The sequence below is a fragment of the Phodopus roborovskii genome, unplaced genomic scaffold, assembly GCF_943737965.1.
Source record: "Phodopus roborovskii unplaced genomic scaffold, PHOROB, whole genome shotgun sequence".
Taxonomy (NCBI): domain Eukaryota; kingdom Metazoa; phylum Chordata; class Mammalia; order Rodentia; family Cricetidae; genus Phodopus; species Phodopus roborovskii.
In genome coordinates this window covers 53,747,523-53,773,252 of record NW_026126407.1, presented here as the reverse complement: position 1 = coordinate 53,773,252, position 25,730 = coordinate 53,747,523, and the positions used below count along the sequence as shown (strand labels likewise).

At 41.7% G+C, this 25,730-nt stretch overlaps 1 protein-coding gene across 21 annotated transcripts in view; it reads right to left on the bottom strand.

Moving 5' to 3' along the window:
• Positions 1–25,730, bottom strand: part of Rbfox1 (RNA binding fox-1 homolog 1) — a 1,049,790-nt gene that overhangs the window by 42,159 nt on the left and 981,901 nt on the right. For 12 of the 21 annotated variants that reach the window (XM_051181369.1, XM_051181375.1, XM_051181367.1 and 9 more), the window contains one exon: positions 14,078–14,210. In XM_051181369.1, the coding sequence (XP_051037326.1) occupies positions 14,078–14,210 (133 nt within the window). Of the gene's footprint in view, positions 1–3,500; positions 3,541–14,077; positions 14,211–25,730 lie in introns of all 21 variants that reach the window. The other 9 variants (XM_051181376.1, XM_051181389.1, XM_051181368.1 and 6 more) reach the window with 1 other exon arrangement.

The following is a 25,730-nucleotide window of genomic DNA, read 5'->3' as shown; positions in this document are numbered from 1 at the left end:
TGACTTGAATGGAAAAGTTTTGTTGAGACCCCGGAAGCGCCCTGGCCTCTTGTGGAAATTCTTATGTTGGTTTTGGGGTAGTAGGCCTCAGCATTGCTCCTCTTCTTCAGAAACTTAGGGTATTCTCAATGAAGACCCAGCTAACATTATGACTCTGTGCCTTCTCTCCTTCCTCCCTTGCCCCTTCATCTTTAGCCTATTGTCTAATTTGCCATTGGCTTACCACAATTTCCACCAAGCATTCATCACATTGTCATTGCTCTACTACAGTTTCTCTGTGTTCCTTTGTCCATTTTCAGCCATTGCCTTTGGTCAGATGCCATCTTCTTTGATCCTTCCTACAAATGTCAAGTGGTACTTTTTATTCCTTGTGTAGCTTCGAGACTTCTATAGCTTTACGGGTGAACAGGGGTCCTGGCTTTGGCTTTGTAGGTCTAGAGAAGTTAATTTCTATAACTTTTGATTGCTATTTCTCTGATCATTATTTCTTTGTTATTTAATTTGACACATTTTTAAATTAAAATTAATGTGGTGATTAATTAATTATCAAATTGACAGGATCTAGACTTATATATGAAACAAACTCTGGGGCATGTCTGGCAGGAAGTCCCTGCACTGGGTTAAATGAAATGAGAAGGCATACCCTAAGTATGGGTGGCACTTTCCCATGAGCAGGGGCCTCAAGATGAATGGAAAAGAGAAAGCAAACTGGCTTTCATTTCTGTTTGTTTCCTGACTGTGGATGCCATGTGACCAGCCATCTCATGCTCCTACTACTAGGACTTGTGGTCATGATTGACTGTACACCCAAACATGATCCTTAGTAAGCCTTAAGTTTATTCCTTAAGTTTATTTTGTCAGGAATTTTGCCACAGCAGTGAAAAAATTAATAAGTTCATTTTAATACTTTGCATTGAAATTCCAGTTCTCTTTCAGACTTAGTATGCTATTTATAAAAATGGCATTCCTATCTTTTAAAATAGAGAAGACTTTGGTGATGAACAGGAAAAATGTGCCTTGATCATAGGGACCAAATCTGGGAACTTTGTGCTTTATCTAATAGATTATAGAGAAATAAGAGGCAAACCTTAAGTGGAGACTGATTCAGCTTACACATCCCAGAACTTCTGATAATGACCATGAACCTATTTATTGTAAAATATTATAATGGGATTGTAGGCCTAGGGAGGGAAAACTTTTCTTTAAATCAAACAAAATCTGGAATGATTTTCAAGGAATCTCTATAACCACCATCACTTTATAATGTGTGGTACTCAGAGCACTTCTACTACTCACTGTTCAGACTAACACCGCCATGGGGCAGTAGGAATTTTGGCATAAATCCACACATTTAGATTGGTATTTCTAGTGAAACGGAGCCATGCTCTGTGTAGGAAATAATTCTTGCCATTTATTTTCTTTTAACTTAGAGCCCTGCTCTGCTGCTGAGGTGGAAGGTCTAATGGTCTAGTTGACGTCCATCTCACAGGGACACACCTTTCAGCAGCAGTGTGCTAAAGTGGTGTGCATGAGCCCAGAGGATAAACACTGGGCAAGCAATAGCCCATCTTCTCTCTCTCTCTCTCTCTCTCTCTCTCTCTCTCTCTCTCTCTCTGTCATGTGTATGTGTGTGTCCACAAATACACACATTTTGGGGGATGTGCATACCTGTGGGGAGGCCAGTGTTTGACATCAGGTCTCACACTCAATCAAATCTCTGCCTTCCTTTGAAAAATAGGGTCTCTCAAAGGACCAGGAGCTCACCAGTTCACTAGGTCCCATGGTTCCTCCTGCTTTTGCTAGCTCAGTTCTGGGATTACAGACATATATTGCTAACTCTAGGCTCTTTTGTTGGTGCTGGGACTCTAACTCACTTTCTTATGTTTGCACAGCAATCACTATAATGACTGAGACATCTCCCCATTCCTGTTTCCTATTCCTGTGGCATCCTTGTCTGTGGCTAACACTTTCTTCATGTTACATAAGACTTTACAATGAAATAGGGAGAGCACAATTAATAAATCATTACAGCTTTTACATATGAGAAACTAAGGCACAGATAAATTATAATGATTTTATTTTTAACTGCAGACAGACACCCATATTTTTTTTTCTTTAACAAATGTTAACAGAGATGATTTTCTTTCTAGTGGACTTTATCTCTTACACATGCCTTGCCACCTACCAAGTTTAAGGGCATAATGATAAGGCCCTAAATTCAGTGATGCTCTGTTCATTTGCACAATCCCCTTCAGGCTACAGCTATGGACCAACTCTCAGATTCATTTTATACCTTAGGGTAGGACCAGGTTGTACTCACCTCACATTTGAAATGACATGAACTGAAAGTCTGAAGAAAAGGGCACAGTAGGGACAGCTTAACTTTTGTAACAGAGGGAAGTTCATTGTTTTCGGGATAAATGAAAGATACATTCATTCACACTAGTCCAGCAAGAGGGTAAATATAATAGTAACCTGAAGGTGACAGCAAGTGTCCCAGATACAATCAGATCTAAACTGAGTCCATCACTGATGGAGATTAATACTAAGCTGCAAGACTGCAGATATGTGAAATTCAAAAGGAATAAAATAAAATAACCAGTATCTCTCATGTTCTAATAAATAGCATCAATTTGTACAGAAATATAGTTCAATTTTCCTTATCCAGTATATAAAACACAAGTATGTTTCTGTAAACTTACTTGAAGATTATATGGTACATCTATGAGCTTGTGTATGTGTGAGTATGTGTGTGCATGCACTCATGTGAGTCTGGTTTAGAAAATGGACCCCTCTACTGCTCACTGAATAAACTCTGTTCCAAGCTATTTTCATCACACCAGTTTTGCACCATGATGTGGATCAGGTTAGGGAGGGTCTATTGTGGTTCTAAGATGAGACATATCTTCCTAAAGAGGATTTTCATGAAATAGGACCAATTAGTAAATAGTTCTAAATTAGTGGACCTTTTTGGAGAGATGAAGAGAGTGAACAGTTGGATGCCTAACACTCCAGGTCACAAACATTGTCACAGCAGAGTTAGGAGATGTCTATTGCTGTGTTCAGAAAAAAGAGAGAAACAGAATATCCCTAGCACAGTGTTGGTAAATAATTACACTTTTAAGGAAAGCATCGAAAACTACCAGCCATGAAAAACCCCTTTTTTCTTAGCAGCCAGTCACTACAGCTGTTGTCCTGAAAACACAAAGTGCACACTGAGGCCTGTAGAGAGGACTTGGCACTGTGGGCAGAGTTCTAATTTGTCAAGAGAGAAAAACCATCTTTTTTAATAGATGCAGTTTTGTTTATCTATTCCAAAGGTGTTTAATTCCCCTCAAACAGCAAGTCATGTGTTTTTTGAGTTCATGATCAGCAGCCCTTCCACCTTGAGACATATGACCCAGAAGAGGTAGTCTGTCCCCACTGAATTCAGAGCAAACTTGTATAAGGAATGACTCCTGGAGGTAAGGAGGACAGCATGCACGTTAATGAATACTTACATAAATGTCTGCACCATAAAATCCATCCTGGTAAACAACACTGTAAAGGTGCACACACAAAGAGAAACATTCGGATTAGTGCAGTTCCCCATGCAGACGCACCAACCCCCGCACGGGCCAGGTTAGTCTGGTCTCATGATCCAAAACACAGGAACTGAGGAGAGTTTCAAACTGATTAAGGAGGTTGGAGACAACAGCTGTCCATCAAATCAGGAACTTGTGTAGGCTGGGGTTCCATGTTGGACCAGGGTCAGACTGCTTTTGCTTGAGCATCAGAATGAACTTCCCTCTCTCAGATGCATTGCTGGCTTGGAAAGGCAAAAGGGCTGGCATGTATTTCCAAGCGGCATACACAGACCTGAGAATCTTAACAATATTAAAGTTTGGAATCAAGCCACAGCTCCCCTCCCCAACAAACACAAAACAACATCTGTTTAAATGGGCTTGCAAGGGCAGAGACTCAGAGAAGAACATTTTGATGAGCTAAATGGCCTTATGGGATACCCAGGTGACTCAGATGCGGTCAGACATTTTTTTCTATAATCATTTCATTCAGTAATATTATCAGTGGTAGTTCTGTGAGACTTTTATTGTCAATGTAACAGAAAATACATATGTGTATCTGTGCTTAAACATGTACAGGTATGCATGTGTGCAAAATATGCACATTTTTCTTAAGTACCAATGCATGTGAGTACATATATGTGTCTGTGTGTATCAAGCCCTTATGTGTTTGTGAGTGTGTGTGTATAGGTTCAATTGTATAAATTTTTGTAAGTATTTAGATAAATAATATTGAGGCTAAGGCAACATTCTACTTTATGACTGAATAAACCTAACTTTGTGAAAGCTTTGGATCATGTACCTCTGATCCCAGAAAAAAAAAAGCCCCTTCCAGGGGGCAAAGAATGAGTTTGGACTTCTCCAAGTCTCTTGGAATGTCAAGGCAAAGAAGCTCAATGTTATGTCATCCTAGGAACATGTTCTATTCCTTAAGAATCTGAGTGGGGTTACCAAGGCCATATGTATACTGGACACCTTGCAGGCTTTTGTGAGACAGCAGATACCCTAAATATAAAATGCTGTATTTCTAAACTTTGTTTTCAGAGCATGGCAGTCATCCATTCCCTCCCTTAGCGTCTTCCCATGAGGTTTCTGGATGATTTATGATATGCTGGCAAAGGATCAGTGAATCCATTGTTGAGTCAAGTCAGGGCCCTAATAGAAGCACAGCTTTGATACAAAAGGATTTCACAAGCAGAATGAACACACAGAAAAGCCAGGCATCTCAAGCCAAGGGAGAGAGAGCATTTCATCACCTAAGCATACCCACACACTCACACAAAGCAATGACACTGGCTTGCTGGAGAACACTTCTTTCCTAGAGCTCTTTCAGAGCTGATTGGCAAACCCCCAAGGACCATTATCCTTAAAGTGTGGCGGGGATTTCACACACTAAGGAGGTTGGAAGGAATGCCTTTCAGCTGTTGTTTGTATTTGATCCTGGTGGACTACAGTTCACAAGAACACTTGTCAAGCAGTGCTAAAACCTAATCCAAAAGGCAGGTGGAGGTGTGTAGGGTCCTAAGCTAGGTTGAATTTGCTTTTGACATTAGCAACATAAAAAGGCACTGTCTGTTGTGGGGTCAGAAGGCAAGGTCAGCTTCTACCAACAGGCCTTAGAACAGATCTGATGGAAATTGGGCAAGCAACAGAAATTGACTTAGGGCCCCAAAGCACAGATCTGAGCCTTTGCTGCAGCAAGATCATGTGTCATGTTTTCATGCCATCATGCCTTTATTCATGCCACCCCTTGCTTCCCAGTGTCTCTTCTCCCAGTATCCTCATCCAAAAGCACCTATATCACCACTTAAGAGACAGACAAGGTGGAGAAACATAGACATTTGCATTGAAGTGCAGCTTCCTCTGCAAATGGCTTGTAGCCCTGAACAGATTTACTAAAACAGCTGAGCTTGGCTTACTCTTTGTAAAATGGGAAAAGGGGTCACCAGGAAGCCACCTCTAGGTACACATGTGCAAACAGGTGTAGGATTTAGTCAGGTAATGCTTTCAAAATGATACCCAGCAAGCATATCACTGAGGTGACAAGTTCTATAACTGTGACCCAGGCCACCTGAAGCTGAGGCATTCTCTCCCTGTGAATACCAGCATCCATGTGGCAGACTCTGTCTATCTAGGTGGCCCATTAGCTTCTACCTCCTGTAAAAGGCATTTGTGTCCATGCTTTGTTTGGCCATAGAAGTTTCACTCATTGGATTTCCACCCATTGTATCTCATCTAAGTTTTAAATCCTTATCTCAGTCCCAGAAAACATACAATTACTATCTGTTTAGAGGATGGTACACCCACCTGAAAAGAGGAGTAGAAGATAGAGAGTCATTTCTTTATCAGCTCCCAATTGAATTTAATCCTTGGTCAGAGAATGATGTCATGGTGGATACTTATAATGTCTCCACTTGGGGGTCAGAGGCAGGGGAATCATCAGTTTGAGTGCAGTGTGAGCTTCTTGGTGAGATGCTATATTCCTATTTTATAAGTATTACTGCTGTTGTAGTTGAGGGCCTGTGGTTTGAAGCTTATGTGTGGTTGGATATTCAGCTGTAATGGTTATTGGCATTGGAGGAAAAGAGATAAAGATTAAACAATTCAGAATCATATCAACACAGAAGACTAGAGGGGTATGGATAAATATTAATCTTTAAAAAATTAGTATGTATGTAAATGTGGGAAGGCTTGCATTTTCCTAAATGTCTATAGGATAGGCCAGGTTTGTTTCATTTTATGAAAAATAATGAGAAAAGCCAAACCTAGGCCTTAGAGGCTCAGGGGCACACAGCATGGAAAGAGGTGGAGAGCTATGGCTGAGACTTGGTTCTTACTCTGCCAGTGAGATGGGGATGAGATGAGTCAGAGAAAATAGCTGCTGCTTTCCGCAAAAGGAATGTTTGTGTATAGGTGCCTTTGCCATGTCAGTCATTCCCATCTATCTGTATTAAGAGCTCCCTAGGCCAAGAAAGAGCACATTGTGTCATTTGACTTTGGGAGCCTTTCCTCTGAAAAATAACCCAGTTGCTGTGGTTTGTACACGGGATATAGAAAGATATTCTGAAACTCCGGTATCCCAAATTTATGAGGTATGGAATTGAAGGGAAATGGTGGGCAAGCTGCCTTATTCTGATAAGCACAAACAAACAGGATGCAAGTATTGACCTTGTGCATTGGAAGGTTTCCTCTGCCCCAACCATTGTGTTGGGGTGTCACAAGTAAGGCTCTCCCACCACTGATCTCTAGAGGTCTAGCATCCCCAGAGGGGAAAGTACAGTCACAGCCATGCATCAAGCTACAGTTAGAGCTGCAGACTTTGCTGCAGAGTGGAAGAATAGAGGCACCCTGGAGAAGCAAAGAATGGGCAGAGGCAAGAACAGGGGGAGCCTGGAAAGACTAGCAGACAGGCAAAGGTAATGGCAAGTGCAATTGCCCATGGTTGGAAGGTATCTGGCTCCTTGGAAAGCCTGGAGGAAGGGCACACTTAATAGCTTTGGGACCCTGAAGCCCGTTGGAAGGCAGTGGCTTCTGAGCAAAGAAGTCAAGAATTTTAGCTCTTACCAACCATAATGAGAAGGGATTGCCCACTTGTGCCAAGTATATTTTGGAGGCCCAAGGGAGAGAGTGAGGATATACCTTTATGATGTTAATAACCCTGGGAAGCCAAGAGCTGATGTAGCCATTCTCATTTCAATGGCAGAGTAAAATAAACCAATAGGAATGGGCTGCCAGTGTTACAAAAGTGCTACTGCCCCTAAATTATTAGTTGCAGCACAAACATAATTACTGTGATGACTCATATGTGTAGGTTGACTGCTCTGGGATGGGCTCTGTCAAAGTATCCTGTGCTTCTCATCCTCCTTGTCTCCCCACCATGGATAAATTCACTTAACTAATACATATTCTAGCCAAGGTCTTCTGTTCCATAGTCAAACTCTTAATGTCATGACAGGCAATGGTAGTTGAACTTCAGTGTGCCTGAGACTTACCTCAGGGACTAACTGAAATACAGACGGCTGGGCACTTGTTTTCAATAGATCTGGATAGGATGGGTGGTAAAAGATTTTTCTTTCAAGTAATGGGCAAAGCTGCTCTATGTAGTTCAAGAAGGAAGGGAATTACTGTGTTGCTAAGTGACATATTCTAGGTGTTATTTTTAATAACATGTATGACAAAACTGAAGCTAAGACTCTTTTGAGATCCTATTCTCCCTCACCCTACCTCCCAGAGTCTCCTGTAGCCCAAGCCAGCCTTAACTCACCATATAATCAAACACAACCTTGAACTTCTAATCTTCCTACGTCAGTTTCCCAGGTGCTTGGAAAACAGATGTGAACCACTATGTCAGGTTTTGCAATGCTAAGGATCAAGTCCAGGACTTTACACATGTTAGGCAAGGGTTTTGAAAACTGAGTGACATTCCAGCCCCCAAGGTGCTGATCCTGAGGAGTGGCTGAGTGTGGGAGAGCCTTTACAGAGTTGTATGGTACATTCCAGGAATGGCTTCCAGTGCTTTTGTAATTCCTCAGCAAACCAGGGCACTTAAAATACCACATATATATGTAGGAAAAGAAGATGGGGGTCCATGTGGAGGATGCAGCTATAGATACACAGCAGGTCCCATACTGCAGAAGGGAGTTGCTGCCATGCACTGAACAGATGTTGTCCTATTTTAATGCAGAAGTGGTCTGTCTAGCCATGCAAATGTAATTGTGTTGCTTGTCAATCACCCCAGAACTGCAATATGCTTTTGCAAGAGCATGATGCAAATTCACATCTCATTTTCTTAAGAAAGTAATAGTGGTAGTTAAATATTTGGATAGAGGCAAGCAGGGAATCATTGCATTATAGCAAATTAGTTTACTTAAAAAAAAAAAAACAGAAGAAATGAAAAAAATGAGGGAAAAGGACAAAGAAGGAACAAAGGCAAAGAATACCCCAAACTAAGCAATCTGTTTCTGTAACAGAATATATACCAACCACAAATGTATTTTTGTAAGAAAGGCATTTAAAACCTCTCTTCTCTACTGACCCTTCACCTGGAAAATAAATTATGTTTTTGAATATGTTCAATTATAACTGTTTAGAATTGTTATCAGGTAGTTCCATGCACACACTGGTATTTGTACATAATTGTGTATGTATTTGTATATGTACATTTCCCAGGGAAAGTACATATTTTTAAGAAGATTACCAAAAGAATCTGCGCAAGTCATGCCCTCACTGGAGCCAGTGCAAATATGTGGAGTGGGCCACACCTTTCTTGGGCACAGGAGTAGGGTGACTATTGTGTGAGGTGGCAGGCTCTGGGGACTTGTTGATGTCTGAGGATAGGTACTGAGCTTCTGTGCCCCCATTTTCATGGTTACTTTTGAGGGGACTTGTTGTGCATGAACCTATGGCTGTGGGTCTTGGGTGTATTCTTGTATCAGGCAACTTTAAGATGCTTGCCTCTGGGGTGCTGTCTGATCTTTATTGTGATGATAAAGAATTGCCCTAAATTTTTTCCAGTAACTCTTAAAGTTGTGTGCACAAGTGTCCTAATAAATTACTTGAGGATGCACAGAATATCAGAGTAATAAAGGACTGCAGTGGTTCATAGATGAGTGATAGATTATCAACTTGACAGGATCTAGAATCACCTTGATACAAGTATCTGGGCATGTCTGTGTGGAAGTTTCTAGACTGAAGTTTAGTGGGAGGGACTACCTTGACTGTTGGCAGTGATGGTTGTGGGGTCTCAGAATGAACAGAAAGGGGAAAAAGCCATGAGAACACTAGCAACATTCATTCTCTCTGCTTCCTGACCAAGGATGCAGTGTGAGCAGCAGCTTCAAGCTCCTGCTGTCTGCCTTCTTTTCTGTGGTCCACCATATCCACTGTGAGCCATGATAAAGCATACCTTCCTATCTTAAGTTGTTTTTGTCTGATATTTTGTTGTATCATTAAGGAAGTACATGTTACAGACACCACAGGACAAAGACTAAAGCTCCATAGCCCATGCTAGATGTTTAGGCGTACATCTCTTAGCATACTTCCTAAGGCCAGCATATTGTGTCACCATACAATATACAATATACATATACATACATATAATATACATACTTGATAAGTATATACTTAATAATTACTTAGTATGTGGTGAAACACAGCCTATGCTGGTGCTCAGGGAATGGGATTAGCTCTTGTATCCTATATGGTATGCTGGGCTCAGTCTAGTGAGTATGTATTCAATTCTACCAATATTGCCGGCCTACAAAGCTCCTTTAAATGGCAACTCTGTAATGGATAATTTCTCATGAATATGACCCATTGGACATTGTGGTTTCTTCACCAAAATGTCAGTAAAGACAAGGAGAAATAGGAACATCCTTATCTATTGGACTCTGAGGCACTATGCTTAGACTATGGGATCCACAAACTTTTGGTGTGTTTCTTCCTAAGGCTATGTCTGTGCTTTGTGGGTAATATGAGATTTGTGAACTGCAGGGGCTCTGTAGTAAAGAGGTAAAATATACAAGAAGGAAGAGATGTAAGATTAACTTCTGTACCACCTCAAGGAAAGGGGAGCACCGAGGGAGGGGATCATGAGCAACTTACAAAAATGTCAATAGTTATATCAGCCTCAACAAGATTAGATGCAGTCCAGTAAATGTGTGCTAGGATTGGTCTTACTGGGCTGTAACTTTGTAGGGTTCTTCCTATTTCATCCTTCGTCAACCCTGTGCAGCTAGTGCATACTTCACTCTTCTATCAAGTACACTGTATTTTCTTGTAGCTTTCTAGGGTGGTAAAATCCTGTATTTATTCTCTGGAGTCTGATTCATTTACTATTGGCAGCTGATAGTGAGTTGCTGGCTGTGTTTAGGGTTGTCTGCTTAGTCCTTTGACCCTCTATTTTCCATGGGCAGAAGTATTGCTCCAGGAGTGATAATCACATATTGATATTTCTAGATAGTTCTATTTAGGTATGCCACAATAAAATAGAATAAGGCCTCTTCATAATCTATGCACTTTAACTGCTGGGAGGGCAGAAAATGGATCCAGATAAGAATGCCTTGAATTTTTTCAAATGCTTCTATCAATGTTGGATACCTCCAGGGTCTATCCTGGGCTCCACAAAGGGAGTTACAAAGTTTCTGTTATGTATCACATGTGTGAGTGTGAGAGTGTGAATGCATGTGCATGAGTGTATGTGTGTGTTTTCTATCAGAGAGAAAAAAAATATGGAAGCCCCACATGAACCTAGAATAAATAACACATTTGGGGCTGGAAATTTTGGTAATATAGGCTCACTGGATATTGTGTGAAAAGTAGATTGCAGATAGATACATCTTCATTTGGTGACAATAAGGAAATAAGAAAAAATGTGCTTTTTGAGGCAATATCATGCCTGGGTGTGTAGGTACTCACAGGACAGGATCTTAATATGGCAGTTTGGAAACAAATGGACATAATCTTGTCACCTGTGTTTTCTCTTCTGGGAAGCCTTGTCTAAGCACTTGTGCTAGGTTAAGGTCCCTCCCTTGGAAAATTGCCCTCTGCCTTATCATCTGTCACATCATTAGCTTGTATGTTAGGTTCAGGTCCTATGTGGTAGCATACAATAGGACACAAAATGTGGCTGTATCATGCTGAAGTAAAGATGACAGTCAAGCCTAAAGACTTGCCTCCAAAGGACTTTTGAGACAGCAGTTCTGGGAATCCATAGTTTCCAGACCACCTCCTACATGGTATGCCAGCCCTGGAAGCTTGGCTCTGCAGCATCATTATTCATTTCTTCTCCTCAACTCAGGAGGTGCCTGCACCTCTATTCTCTGGGAAATCTATGCTCTGGGTACCACTTTGTTTTTTTCAAAAGATGGACTGTCTTCCTTCTAAGTCAATGAATCCAGAGGAGAAAAGGGAAATAGGCACCTAACCAAATCTCCATTTTTCATCAGTACTGTGTGTCTTGCAGATTCTTGACACCAGTCTTTTGCCCTATGTTGAGAATCCTTTATAATTAATTAATATGTGTGTTTGTGTGTGTGATATGTAGAGGAAAATGCAGGACTAATAGCATTTTCTATCATTTTACTATCTGGAAACGGCCTCACCGGAAGCTTGTTCTTTTATGCTAGTTATGCTGGCCAGTGAGCTCCCAGGATCTGCCCATCACTAGCCTCCCAGTGCTGGGATTACTGGCCTGTCTAGACATGCCTAGATTTTTTTTAAAAAAACATGGTGTTAGATTCAAACACAGGTCTTCATGTTGGTAAAGCAATTGCTCCAAGTCAGTGAGCTATTTCTCCAGCTTCTGTCATTGGGAATTCTATTTTTAACTTCTAATTTGAAAATTTCAGCTGTAAGATCTTTCCCCAAATGTAGTTCAACTCAATATCCTTCCCTTGCCACATGCCATCATTTGTGTTCTGTTGTGTGTTCCATATAGACCAATGGCATGTTCAAGGAAGCAGAAGGGCATAAGCCACCATCAAAGCCAGGATAATTAGGAGGACTCCTGAAACATTACATTTTTATTCCTTCCAAAAGAGTCACAAACATGTTGTGTACCATTTGGAAGTGCCTGTTTCTCCCTGGCGAACATGGCATTAATTAGTTATGCATGGTTATTCCCGGCAAAGAGCACATTCATTATAAGTTAGTAAATTTCAATTTTATAGCAGGTGTGTTATGTTGAGGTTTTTACAAATTGTTCATGGGAGGATAGGCCATATAATTTTACTTATTTTTTTTTCTGTTCAAAAAGTTAGTGAAATACTGACTGGGGTGTATACAGAGAAGCTGCAATTATCATGTACTAAGATGATGACTTTCAGACAGACTAAACTAGCTTAAATGTGCTATTCTATACTCAAGGCTAATGAATCTTCCTTTAGCAATAATGTGAACCCAGATGATTGCTTAGCTGTCTCTACAGCATCCCCAATACCTTCCTGAACCCATGTATCAAATGGGCTCTTACTGGGTGGGTGGTACACAGATTACAGAGCCAAAGGCCCTTTATATGACATATGGATACACTGGGGATATGAGGGGGAGACCTTAAAGCCAGTTGGCTCTTATTTTCTATCATCTACAACCTCTCTTGTCATTTTGACCCATTAAGAAACCTTGTACTAACAACTCCAATGAATTAGACAAGAAACCAGATGTCAGTAATCTTGTTTCTTTTTTTTGCCTTTATTCTCCTGTTTCAATGATTTCACCTAGCCTCATTCCTGCATATTCTCCAGTCTGCTTCTTAGTCTTTGCTTTCACACACTTCAGCTGGGCTCTTTTAGAGTGGGTGATATATGAATAAATAATGACAAGAGTATTTCCCTTTGTCATCAGTATAGCAAGTGAGCTGGGGTAATTCAGATTTCCTAAAAGATTTATATGTAACAAAGCTTTTAAGAAAATGCATTTAACCCTTCTCATATGACTATGAGCATAGACATCGTCTTTCTATAGATGAGAAAGTTAGTCCCTGGCCTGGAAAAGCTAACACCAGACCCTCCTTAGTGTAGCCTAATCTTCTATGCAACTGGAGAGTTAAGTAGAGCCCATTTTACACTTGGAGCCAGCAATGTTTTGTCCTGAGTGGGGGGGGGGGTAGCCTAAGGACCACAGGATGTTTAAGCAACTTATCTGGAATCCATCCACTAGATACCATCATCCATGCCTACCCTGTTGTACCAACCAAAAGTATCCCAGATCTTGTCCTAGATAGGGCTATTGCCTTAGTAGTACCTCTCTCTCTTCACACCCAAAGGTGGCAGAATGCCCTTCCAAGAACCCTAATGAAAGAGCTGAGGAAGTGCCATTTTAGGGTTCTCTCCTTTATGTTAATAAATCTTTCTTTCCCTTCCTCCATCCCCCCCTTCCTTCTTTCTTCCCAATCATCCCTAGATCTTTAGTTGTCAGTAACAACATCCAGTCACCGGTAGCCTCTGTTAACAGTAGAAAACAAATCCATTTTCACTTTCCCCATGGAGGAGAAAGGACAGGCTGGGCCATTTTGGAAAATGCAAGTAAAAGGCAAATTAACTGTAATTTTATTCCTGTCTGGAATGTTGTGTTTGCCTTAACATCTAATTTTTTCAGGCAAAAGTTCATACACTTGGGAGTGCAAAATGTCCATGGGGAGGGAAACTGCACGTCCCTTTGAATTCATGGGTAAATGTAGTCCAACCTCCTTAATAACCAGATGCTTGCAGTCCTCAGAAATGCATCTTTGGCTGTAACCATTTCTCTGTTCTCCAGCATTCAGTCTCAAAGAGAATTTACATAACAACATGTGACATGTAGAATGCTTAAAGGCACCAACCATGACCAGACAAATTACACTCATTTTTCAATACTCTTTGCAAGGTGCTTTGCAGCAGGCGCTCGAGTTAGGCTGCATGCTGGGGAGGTTCTGGTGGGGTGGTCAAGACCATCATGCGCTCGCAAACACTCCGTGCCTCTGGGGAGGGTTAGCAGATGCCCAGAGGCCTCCCCTCCTCGGAGGGTGCAGTACTTACCCGCCATAGGCTGGGATTGGGGGCGGGGGCGCTGCAGCCCTGAAGGTGTTGTACACGGTGCGACCACGGCCTCGCAGGTGGGCCCCTCGGTATGCAGCTGCAGCAGTGGCTGCTGGATATGGGAAGCCAGGCACTATGGGAGAGATGAGAGAGTAGGATGCCATGAGGTAGATGCAGGTCAGAAAGCAGTGCTGCAAGGCCAGAAACAAACACGGTGAGCATGGCGTAGGCACGACAGTAGGTTCTGACTATAGGACACAAGAAGTGACAGACATTTACAGAGAATTCCCTAGAACAGAGGAAAAGCCCCCACATAAACCTAAATTATAGAAAAGGAAATTTAAAACTTAATGTCAGTGCCTCAACCATTGTCTTTGCACATATATGCACTCATGTGAGTATGTGTGTGCATATATCTGGGTACATGTTTGGGAAACCTCACAGTCTATACATGTTTGTATAGACATGATTTTGAATATATCCTATGCATATGTAAAAATGCATATGCATATAGCATGTGTGTATTATATGTGTATCCTGTTTGTGTGCATGCAAATATTCACATATCTGTGTATCTACACCCACATATATCTTTGTATGATGGCAGTTATCTTTGAAGCTGAACTGAACAGAATTAAGAGTTCATTATTTTTGTTCATAATTTCCCCTACCTATCTTTATATTCTGTATCCCTTTTATATCCATATGTGGCTTGTCACAAATTTAATTTTTTCAGGGAAATTGTTGGGGACGGAATACAGGGATTTGGACATTCTTGCTTGGCAAGTACTCATCCCTAGAACTTTTAATTCTTGCAGATGTGTTCCATGAGTGTGAAAACTGTTTATGTCCTTGATGGCTTATCAGCATCTCACAAGCCCCTAAGTATCAGTGCATATATGTCTGTGCCTGTAGACAGGGAAATCTGATAACAACCTCTTTGGGAAGAAGGGCTCCTCATCTAGGGAGACAGGAGTTAGGAGAGAAGCTATGCCTGGCAACTCTTCAAGTCATCAATGTTCTCTTGGGGGACCCTTCCAGCCATGCATTCAGATATGAACTCTTCAGGAAGGTCTAAGCAGCCATCAGTAAAAGATTCTGGCTCTAGATGTCCAGCCCCCTGCTGAACATCACAGTGTTCTGCCTATGCTGAGTTTTTATTTCACTTCAAGGACACTGTACCCTACACCTTACCTCATACAGAAACTGGATTCCTGAAAAATGTATGTGAAAAGACACTGTTTGTAAAAGCTACAGAAAGGATCTAGAAAGCAGAAATGAGAAGCATAACAGGAAGTCTCTAACACCCCCACACACCCAGATTCCTCTCTTCCAGGCTGCTACAGGACTTCTGACAAAGTGAGAGCATTCTCATTTATAGCATGCTAAAAATATTCTCTACCTTGCATCCACACTGCCCCTCTCCACCATCACCTTTAGGAGCAGAAGACTCCTGTCCCATGTATCTTATCCTGTCCAAGAATCTTTCTCATAACCACTTTGGTGTGAACTTGGGTGGGAATTGTGGGAGGAGCACAAAAAATGAGAAAGTAAATTAGGAAAGTGTGCAAGAGCACTCAGGAAGTACTTGCTCTCACATAGTGACCCTGGAGATCTAGAGCAAAACATCTGGGCACAGAGTGAGTTTGTACCTATGTGTTAGATGAACCAGCTAGCACTGTTTGCAGTACTCTATGCATTCTTAGCAGGGATTATTCCCTTTAAGTGAAGATCAACTGTCAGTGGTTGTTTGGAATTTAGTACAGATTCTTGAAGTCTGAACAGGGGCTTTTATCATACTTTCCTCTGCAGCATGAGTAAAATGCTAAGATCATAGAACAAAGCCAGATTGATTTTATCCACCGATTTCTGCCTGAAGTTTATGTTGGACTATTTTTGTGGTTATGATTGAAAAACAAATTGTATGGGTTTATTGAACTGTCATGCCAATCAATCTCCAGCACCCAAGTTTCCTGGGTTATCTTATATGGCAGAATTGGAGGAAGCAAGAAGTTCTGAGGTCATTCAAGCCTAGGGCTATGCAGTACTAGAGATACTTGTTTCAGGACTGGGGAGATGCTTGGGAATGCTTCCATCCTGATTCTATCCCAACATGATTCAAATAAAAATCTTCACAGAACATTTTGCAATTTCAAAATAAGGAAATTGAGAAGTGTACAGTCTGGTTAAGCAGCTGGCTTGCTGTGTGAGGGTACTTGGTAATTATGCTGACCCATTTGTTATCTCTCCTCTCTGGACCCACAGGAGAGGGACCAGTTCTCTCTCTCTCTCTCTCTCTCTCTCTCTCTCTCTCTCTCTCTCCCTCCCTCTCTCTGTCTGGTGATGAGCCTGGTTGGAGGATTTGGTTGTGGGGATGAGATGCCATGTGAAGCAGAAGCTTGACGCTGTAGTGAAGAGAGTAAGTGCTGCTCGGTCTGGAGAGCCAGGTCTCTATTCTGAGACCGTCTGGCTTTCTTGGGCAGGATAAGTGGCTGCAGATACTGAGATAAGGCTAGAGGATCTTGCTTCTACCCCCTTCTCCCTTTCCTCCCTTTTCCCCTCCTTCATTCCTTCTGCCTCCCTCTATTTCCCCTTTCTTCCTGTTCTCCTCATTATTCCCTTCCATCTTTACACCCATCTTCTCCTTTCATTCTTTCTTTTCTTCATTTTCATTTTAACTTTGCATACCCACTCACTCATAAAATATCCTTCTGAAGACAGATACTCTGGGCCTTCTATGCTAAAATCAAGTAGCTTGGATAGTATGAAGAGAGAAGAGGCACTCTTGCTTGGTGTTATAAAGCAAGCACCATTGGGGCAGAGTTCTCTATCTGCCCTGCTCTTTGGTTTTGACTAGCACCTAACTGCACTCAATCCCAACCTTGGTTGTCCTTTGGTACCTAACTGTATGACCCCTCTTTTTCACTATCCACTTTCCATTGCTGCCCAGACTGCAAAATAAAAAGCACAAGTGATAGAGATTGTCCTGAGCTCTTGGAAGATCATCTCTACTGTGGTCTGAGAGATGCTGAACTGATCCAGAGATGCTACTAGATACAGAATCCACGAGTTTCCAATAGGAGAGAATGCTTGAACAAATGTAGCATATAGATATATCAAAATCCTCAGTTTTAGCCACTTTGATTTTGGTATAGTTGGCATTGTTCAAAAATGGTTTGGGACTCAGTCAGGAAAGTGCTTGATTTCAAAGCATAGGGATGTGAGATTTTGAGCCTAAGAATTCATATTTAGAAACAAATAAAAACAGGCATGGTAGTACAGTCTCAGCACTGTAAATTTGGGAACAGTGGGTGCCTGGTACTTGCCGGCTAGCCAGCCTAACCATGACCAGCAGGGCAAGGTTCTCCATCTGCCCTGCTATTTGGTTTGGAGGAGCACTTAACATAATTCAACCCCAACCTTGGCCATTCTTTGGTACCTAACTTCCAGACCACGTGTGACCCTTCCTGGAAACAATGAGGTGGCTGGCACTTCAGGAGGATCAGAACCTGAGTTTACCCACAGGTATGCACACACCCTCCTACTGACCCTACACACAAAATATTGCTTGTTCTGTGTAAACTCTTTCAGACAGGCAGTGCCTACCATAAGCTACTTATGTCACTCCATCCAGACAGCCCATAAACAATGTCTTTCCTGTCCAGCCACAGCTCTGCCTGAGCACAGCAATTCTGTGAAGCAAGCAAGCTGACGCCTACCCATTTCCATATGCTAAGACTTTTGGAGTCATTTCCTGTGTTTCTTCCCTTCTCTAAGTGTTCATTTCTCATGGCCGCAGATGACAGCATAGGTGTCATGTGTCACAAAGACACATGGTCACTTTCAAGGGCAAAGAACACAACTTTTCATCAGACTTCTTTTATACTGATAGGATGGGAAAAGTAGAAATTTTCTAACTTGTATACTGGGTGTGGGTTTCAAAATGCTAACATGTGGTCAAATTTGTATTTGAAGCAATTACTTGGGCAGACAACACAGGCACAGATTAAACACAAACCAATGAATTTATTCTTTAAATATAGGGGGAAATACCTTTTAATGATTCATTTTCCTTCATGATACAACATTTATCTTGTTGAGTTAAAGTATTTTATCTTCTATGTACATTTTGGTTTGAGAGTTTGCATCCATGAAGAAGATAATAAATGTTTAATAAGTGCAATATAGTGCTGAAAAAAAAAGCCACAAACCCTGTCCATTTCTGTAATCAGTGATCTGGCATTAAAATGAAGTACATAAATGTCACATTGGCTAATTTTTCTATATAATCTGTGTCTAATGGTTTGTACCTATAATCCCAGCACTTACTTACAATATTGAGGCAGGAGAGTAACAAACATTGGGGCCAGCCTGAGCTACATACTGAGATCCTGTCTCCAAGAAACAAAATAAAAAAACAAATAACAAATAATAATTTTAGAAAAACAAAAATATGCCAACTTACAATATTTAGAGTCATACTCCTGAATTGGAACTCCCACCCTTGATAGATAACTTGAGGTTATTAAACACCTAAATAAAACCACCATTAAGTGACACTGGTGATTTTCAAATTGTTTTATGGATTCAGGATTCAATTCTGGATTTATTTCTGGGTAGAGAAGATGATAAAGGGAAAACTCATACATCCCCTCTTGAGCCTGTGTAGTACGAATAAAAGTTTGGGAACTCAGGTGTCAACAGAACAAAACTGGATTTAGTTCATAAGCTATGATGGAACACCAGAGAAACACAGGGCAGGATCAAAAATTCCCTAGGTTCTGACACATCGACATTCCTGATTCCACACAGCCCCTGCCAAAGCCCTTCAGTGAGAGAGATGAATGTCAGTGTAGGTATGCGGGAGGTGAGGGGAGTGTCACCTCACCCTTAAGAATAAGGAATCTTCCTATATCATGGAAACTCAATGGAATAGAAGCATGGAAGGAACAAGAGGTACTCCGTAACTCTCAAGCATTAAGACAAATCAATGGTTTTAAATGGAAGACATGAGGGTGTATCAACCAGTTAAATGAGCCATTTACCAAATTGTCTACTGTTTCCTGCCCATGTCTCCCTCAAAGACAGAGCTCACACCTCCAATAAGCTCCACCTTCATGTATTTACAGTAACTACTGCTTCCTCCCTCTCCATCTTGTTTATGAACATGGTGCTTACCTTTGAAAATAAACACAAATGAGATCATTTCACCAGCCTGGAAATCCCAAGAGAAGTAACACAAAGCCAGTGGAAAATACTTGAGGGTTATAAACTGCATATTTAAGTTTTAGAGCTCTGGGTGAGACAGAAGAATAGCAGATGCACACCCCGACAGGGGGGCTGATTCTGCAACACAGCCATAAAAATATACAGCCCTCTTAAATGGGCAATTATTCTTTGCATTTGTGTGCTGGGTTGAATTTGCATGAGATTGCCAGATGCCCTGGTAAAGGTGTTGCCATCAGAGTGGGTTCTTTGTCTTGTGCCTTCTACCCCTTTGCGTCCTGAAGCCTGCTTGTTTTCCCATCCTTTGAAGATATGAAAACAGGAGTGCACAGTCTAATATGTAATTGAATTGTTCTGCAAGTAATGGATGGTAGGACACATTCAAATGCTTGAATTTGGGGGTGCAAATGTGACTTTGGCAGGGTCTTATTGGATTCCCTTTGTGGCAGGGACTCACATTTCATGTGTCAGACTATAAGTTATGATATGGTATATTAGTTAACAAACACACTGGGGCACCATAAACAGCCAGCCTAGCTCCTAAGAGGCTGGGCATTGTGCAGTAAACATCTTCATGAGAGGTCCAAATACCGGAATTTTTTTTTTCCAAATGACCAAAAATATTTATGTCTGTTTTCAAGACTAATCCAGAAGTAAAGTCTACCATTCTGGCTTGGGACACAGGTTCACACATGACTAAATCATCCTCTTTAAGTTACATTCAGTGACTAGACTGTCTCTCTGCCTAGGCCTAGGGAAAGGAGTAACCCATTGTGGGCAGGCCTACAACTAGGTCACATGGTCAGGATGGCTGCCTTCATCTCCTGAGAAGATGCTGTCTCAGGCCAGGCCATTGTGAGCCTCTGGCATTTGCATGGAGAAGAAACATGGTAGAAGGGCAGCAGAGATAGGACAAACAGGAGAATGAGACATTTTGAACAGGAACATAAGATGTTCAGCAGAACAGGACAATTTTAGGTGGAGGTAGGTTCCTCCCCCGAGAAAGGCTTGTGGAAGGCTGCAGGATGCCATGTGGCAGGCAAGAAAGTTTTAGCATGCAGGGAAAAGGAGGGAAACAGACAAGTGAAAAAGAATAGCAGCCACAACTATGTATCACTGGTAGAATGTAGGGTACCAATAAATGTATACATGGTTTGATATGGGGGGCCCAGCTTCCATGAGAGGTAGAGAAGATCCAAAGCCTATAATCTCCAGTGTCCCAGAGACTGCGGCAGGATTAGATACTAAAGGCACTGACTGATTTTGTGGCCTGTCAAGCACAAATCAGGGGCCAGGGCTCCTGGAGCCTGAGATATATGTGGTCACCCAGTACTGGGATTTTCAATGGGCCAAAAAGTTGAGAGAGCACAGTCTCGATACAAGTCCTAACTCAAGGAAGCAGGGGCAGAGGTAGAGAATGAGGGATAGCTTACCAGATCCTTAGTTGAAAAAGTAACCAACTTGAAGGTTACAGGGTCTCAGACTACCACAGGCAGGAGCAAATACCAGGAAAACCTGATGAGTCACATGCACCAAAATGTTGTTTATCCTGGAAGGTCCTTCGTGGGGGACCATGGTGGGTTCCATATCAGGTCAGGTGAGGGTGCGAGGGGTGGGGGAGACGACACAAACATGCCAGGCAGGCAGAGCTTGAGTGAGAACTTTTATTAGACACAGAGAGAGGACAGAAGAGAGAAGGCGACAGGAGCAGAAAGAGAGGAGAGCAGAGAGAGCAGAAAGAAACAGTAAGAGCAGAAAGAGAGCATAAGTGGGCAGGGGTCTGTCTTTTAAAGGAGTCCTTTACACTTTTGTGAGACCTGGGCTGACCAGAGTACTACCTGAGTGCATTCTGCCAGGTGACAGAGGCAGGCCAGCACAATGCCTGAATCCTTCCATTCCCTACTTTACTTATTATTAAAAAGGTGAGGAGTTTAATCCATTGTCAGCAAAATGCTGGGTTCCAACAAATGTAATATGACTGGGTGTATATAGTTCTGGGTTAAAATAGAAAGGTCTTCTTTTAATCCAGTAATTTTAGGGCCTGGGGGCAAAGTGATTCATTCTTTCTGTCACTTATAAAAGGATCTCAAACAGTGCCTTAATTTGTAGAATTTTGGGTGTTTCTACTCACAAGTATTTGTGTCTGAAAACCAAATTTGGGATCCACTCTTCTTCAGCATAAATGATGTTAAATGCTGCTGCTTAGAAGTGAATAAATCTACATTTTGGACAAACTGGTTCCTTATAGGACATCCTCATTAGAAATGCATTGAATGGGAAAACAAAAAAAAATTTCTAATTAATGTACAATTCTAATCACCATTCTCCACATGGAAGAGTAATTTTTCACTGTTCATTTACTTGGTTTAATCTCAAAACTGACATAACAGAAATGCAATGCCCTATAAATCTCCACTCGTTTCTTTCTTTAATATTCATATTCCATTGAACTGCCAAGGCTTGTTGCTGCATTCTACTACAGCATCGGAAAGTGTCGATAAAAACATTGTGAAAGGCAAGATGTGTTTCTTGCTGGCTGTGCTGGCCATTTATTGGGGGTGGTGGGGTGGGGAGACACAATAAATGGCTGGTGGATTGTCCCTGGGCTGGCTGGCTGGTGGGTGATTAGTGATTAATTACCTTGCAGCAAATTGACATGGCACCAGGAAATTGACACAGCCCTGATTAATTAACTTTTTATGGGCGGTAGTTACTCACAAAACACTGCGTACCATAATTGAATCTCTTTACATAACAGTCATGGTACAAAAGTTTTAGTCAAATCCAAATTAGCCAGAAGTTTCTAAGGGTGTTATAGGTCTGATTAGGATGTGTTTGCAAGAACAGGCAAGAATTTGAACTTGGAGAGAGATGTGTGGTCTTGAAAGGAGACAGGGAGAGGGGACACAGTGACACCATACCAGCTTGACTGTCAAGGCAAAATATATTGATCCAAGTCTTTACTTCAGCTAGACTTTGAAGAGAAACTGAGATGTCTCAGTTTTCTCCTGCTTGATGTGACTGCTGCCCCTGAATCCGCTCTGGCAGAGTCTTTTCCTTTTGTTTAGTCTATGAAGACTAATGAAGACTCCATGAGGCAAATTTTGACCTGCTGCTGGGATTCATTTCCTCAGGCTATCTCTCACATCTTGTCCTTTTATGCTAATATCAGCATACTCTACCACAGCTATGTTTCCTCTCTCTATCATTGGTTTTTCTTACTGCCTCTTTGATGGACACATCCTTCTATAGCTCTTCATTGGACTATCTTGAGAGCTATATTTTGGGTACTACCATGTATCTAACATGAAAAAAAAAAATGACTGGACACAAGGATATCACCAGAATGTTATGATTACGTTCTCAAATAATCAGAATTCTGCAGCAACTAAGTTACAGAGAAAACTGGGTGGCTGATCCTAACCTTGAACCTGAAAGTCTTAAGTTGCTGCCTAGGCAGGTGGCACACTCTAAGGATAAAGCCTCATTTACTCATGCTGCTAGTATTGAGAGATCCTGAATCTCACTTGTCGAAACCCTGGGCAGAGATAACTGGAGTAATCCTAGCAAAGATGTGATCACAGTTGGCAGAATTCTAGCCTGTGAGACTCCATTATCTGATGGAAGAGATTCAACTGCATGATAGCAGCTAGCGTTTATTAACACTTGCTAATTGCCAGATGCACATATTAACCCATTAGCTCTTTGAAAGACCATATGAATATGGAGTATTGCTATTGGGGAGGGCACTTTTCTAGGGGCATTTGGAGTCTAGAGCAATTCTGTAGTTTCCAAAGTTGAGACTCTGGGCCTTATCTTTTCACCTAAACCCTGGGCATCCCCTGTCTAGTTTCTGCTGTTCTCTCTCTCTCTCTCTCTCTCTCTCTCTCTCTCTCTCTCTAAGATAGCCTAGTGTGGCTTCTCTCTTATTGTCTGCACAAGCTGCAGTATCCTCTGCTGTGTTTCTAGTTCATCTGATAGAGCCAGCCTCAATCCATCACGAATTGGATGAATCTGCAGGGAACTCCCTTGACAAACTTCCTGGAGAAGGCAGCAAACTATTTGTTGGGGATTATGTTGGGGGAGGGACTATATACCATAACTGCCCTTATATATTTATGTTCTGAGATTTCAAGACACCTGTGAAAGCTCCATGGCTCTTCCACTAATTGGGTGCAGCACACAGATTTACATTGATAAAAATCCAAGTGCAGCCCATTTCCCTTCTCTACCAGGGTTTATCTATATGTCTGGATATAAGCCAGGGGTGTATAAGCAAACTACCCAACATACAGAGATATGTAAGCAGCAACAAGAGTTACAGTAAAGCCATGTCAGTGGAGGACTCAGTCGTACACACAAACCTAGTTACTATAAGTTCATGGTGATTCAATGCTGGTATCACTTTTGAATTTGTAAGATTAGAATAAGAAGCTTATTTCAGGGCTTGGGAGATGGCTTACTAGTAAAGTGACTATCCTGCAAGCATTGAGGCCCTGAGTTGAACCCCAAGAACCCTTATTAAAAGGTATATGGTGACACTTGAGAGGTAGAGACAGACAGATCCCTGTGGCTTACCTCACTGGCCTGCCCCTTTACCCCCCAGCCAAATCAATGAGTTCCAGGCTCAGTGAGAGACTCTGTCTCAAAAAAAAAATCAAGTGGAGAAAGATAGAGGAAGGCACTTAGGTCCACATCTGTTCTCCACAGGTACTCACACACAGGTGCACACACATCCATGTCCACCAAAAAGCTCATTTCAAAAGTTGGAACTATGAATATAAAACTAACCTACCACTTTGGGGTGCTGTATTTATTGGTCTATATATAATTAATTTGTTGATTCTGTTGTCACATAATTTTTTTTTTACCTACAGCTTTGTTTCAAATAAATCTGCTTGTACATAAATGCATGAGCTACAAGAAAACCATACAGAAAACCAAGCCTGATGAACACGCAGGGATTTGTTCTGGATCACAGGATCGGTGTTCCCCAAACAGAAAGATTTCTTCACCCAAAACAGTCAATTTTGAAAGGCAGAACAAAAGCCCACATTTGTTACTCATGCACAGGAATATTTTCAAATCACTCATCTGTGTGGGGCTGAGCAAGAGAGCAGCTCTGGTCTCACTAATCACCACACTGCTCCCACTTCCTGTGTAACCTAGATAGTTTCTCTCCTGGGCTACAAATGGCAGGCTTAATCCAGCATGTGCATAGTGGCTGCTTCAGGGCTACTGGGTATGCAGTCCCATACTCTTTGTGGAAGAGGGCCTCATGATCCCTCTGACTCATAGGTATTGACACACCTCCCCCTGGCAAGATTTTTGTAACATTTCATTCAGCAAAATGGAAATGAATCTCCATCTTGGAGTGTTTAACTTGGCAGTACTGTAGCCAGCATTTGAAAAAGTGCTTTCTGTTGTTAGAGGGAGCATAGAAGCTGGAATCTATTTTAATTTAGATGGAGCCATTTGCCATAATCTCTTAGTTTGACAAAATCAGTACCAATGTCAACTTAGTTTTGTTTTTCTTCCCCACAGGAAGCCAAGGGGGGGGGGGAACCAAATAGTTTATATAAATAATGACTTTATCGAGTGCATATATATACAGTAAAGGTTCAATTGTTAAATCATTCATGATCTATCTAACAGCTGGCTGGAACAGTGAACTCGATGAATTGCCTCTCAAGGTAGGAAGCAGGGCAAGTGAGATAAATTAGCTGCCTTATGCTGGGCTGGATTTCCCATGGTTCTCTGGGGCTGCTAGAGCTCTCAAGCTTGAGGTCCTTAGAGAGGGACAGGAAGTGACTCACAAGACAGGTATGAGATGCAAATGCTTTTGTTCATTTCACATCTAGCCATCACTGTGAGGAGAGCTGTTCTGTCTATCCGGGTTTGAGGCCACCTGCCTCTCAGGATCAGCATTTAGCTTAGAACAGAACAGAACAAACACCCGCCCCAATAAAAACAAAAACTGACTCTGAGTCTTCACTTAACACCAGGAACAAACCTGTAATCAGGTGCCATCTGCACCTGCTAATCCCATGCCTGATTTAGGAGCTGGAATCCCAAGGCCCTGTTATAGACAGACTGAAGGAAGGTCATTTGGAAACTGCCCAGTTGCCCAGTCAGTAGACAAAGAAAATCTTCCCAACTAGGTTCTGTAAGAAGCCAGTCTAATACTTGATAGCTCTTATTACTCTAGAATTCTGGAAAGAATTCTTACATGGCCATTTCTTTTAATGCCCACATACAAGTAAGTATATAAAACAATTTTCATAGCAAGGACAGCTGGTCACACCACGGGCTATCACCCAAGTAGATCACACCTCACCACAACCCTGATCTTTTCTCTGTGTTATGGGAAAGTGATGGCAGAATTTTGTGAAGCCACTGATAGGAACCAGGATGTGTTAGTGGAAAG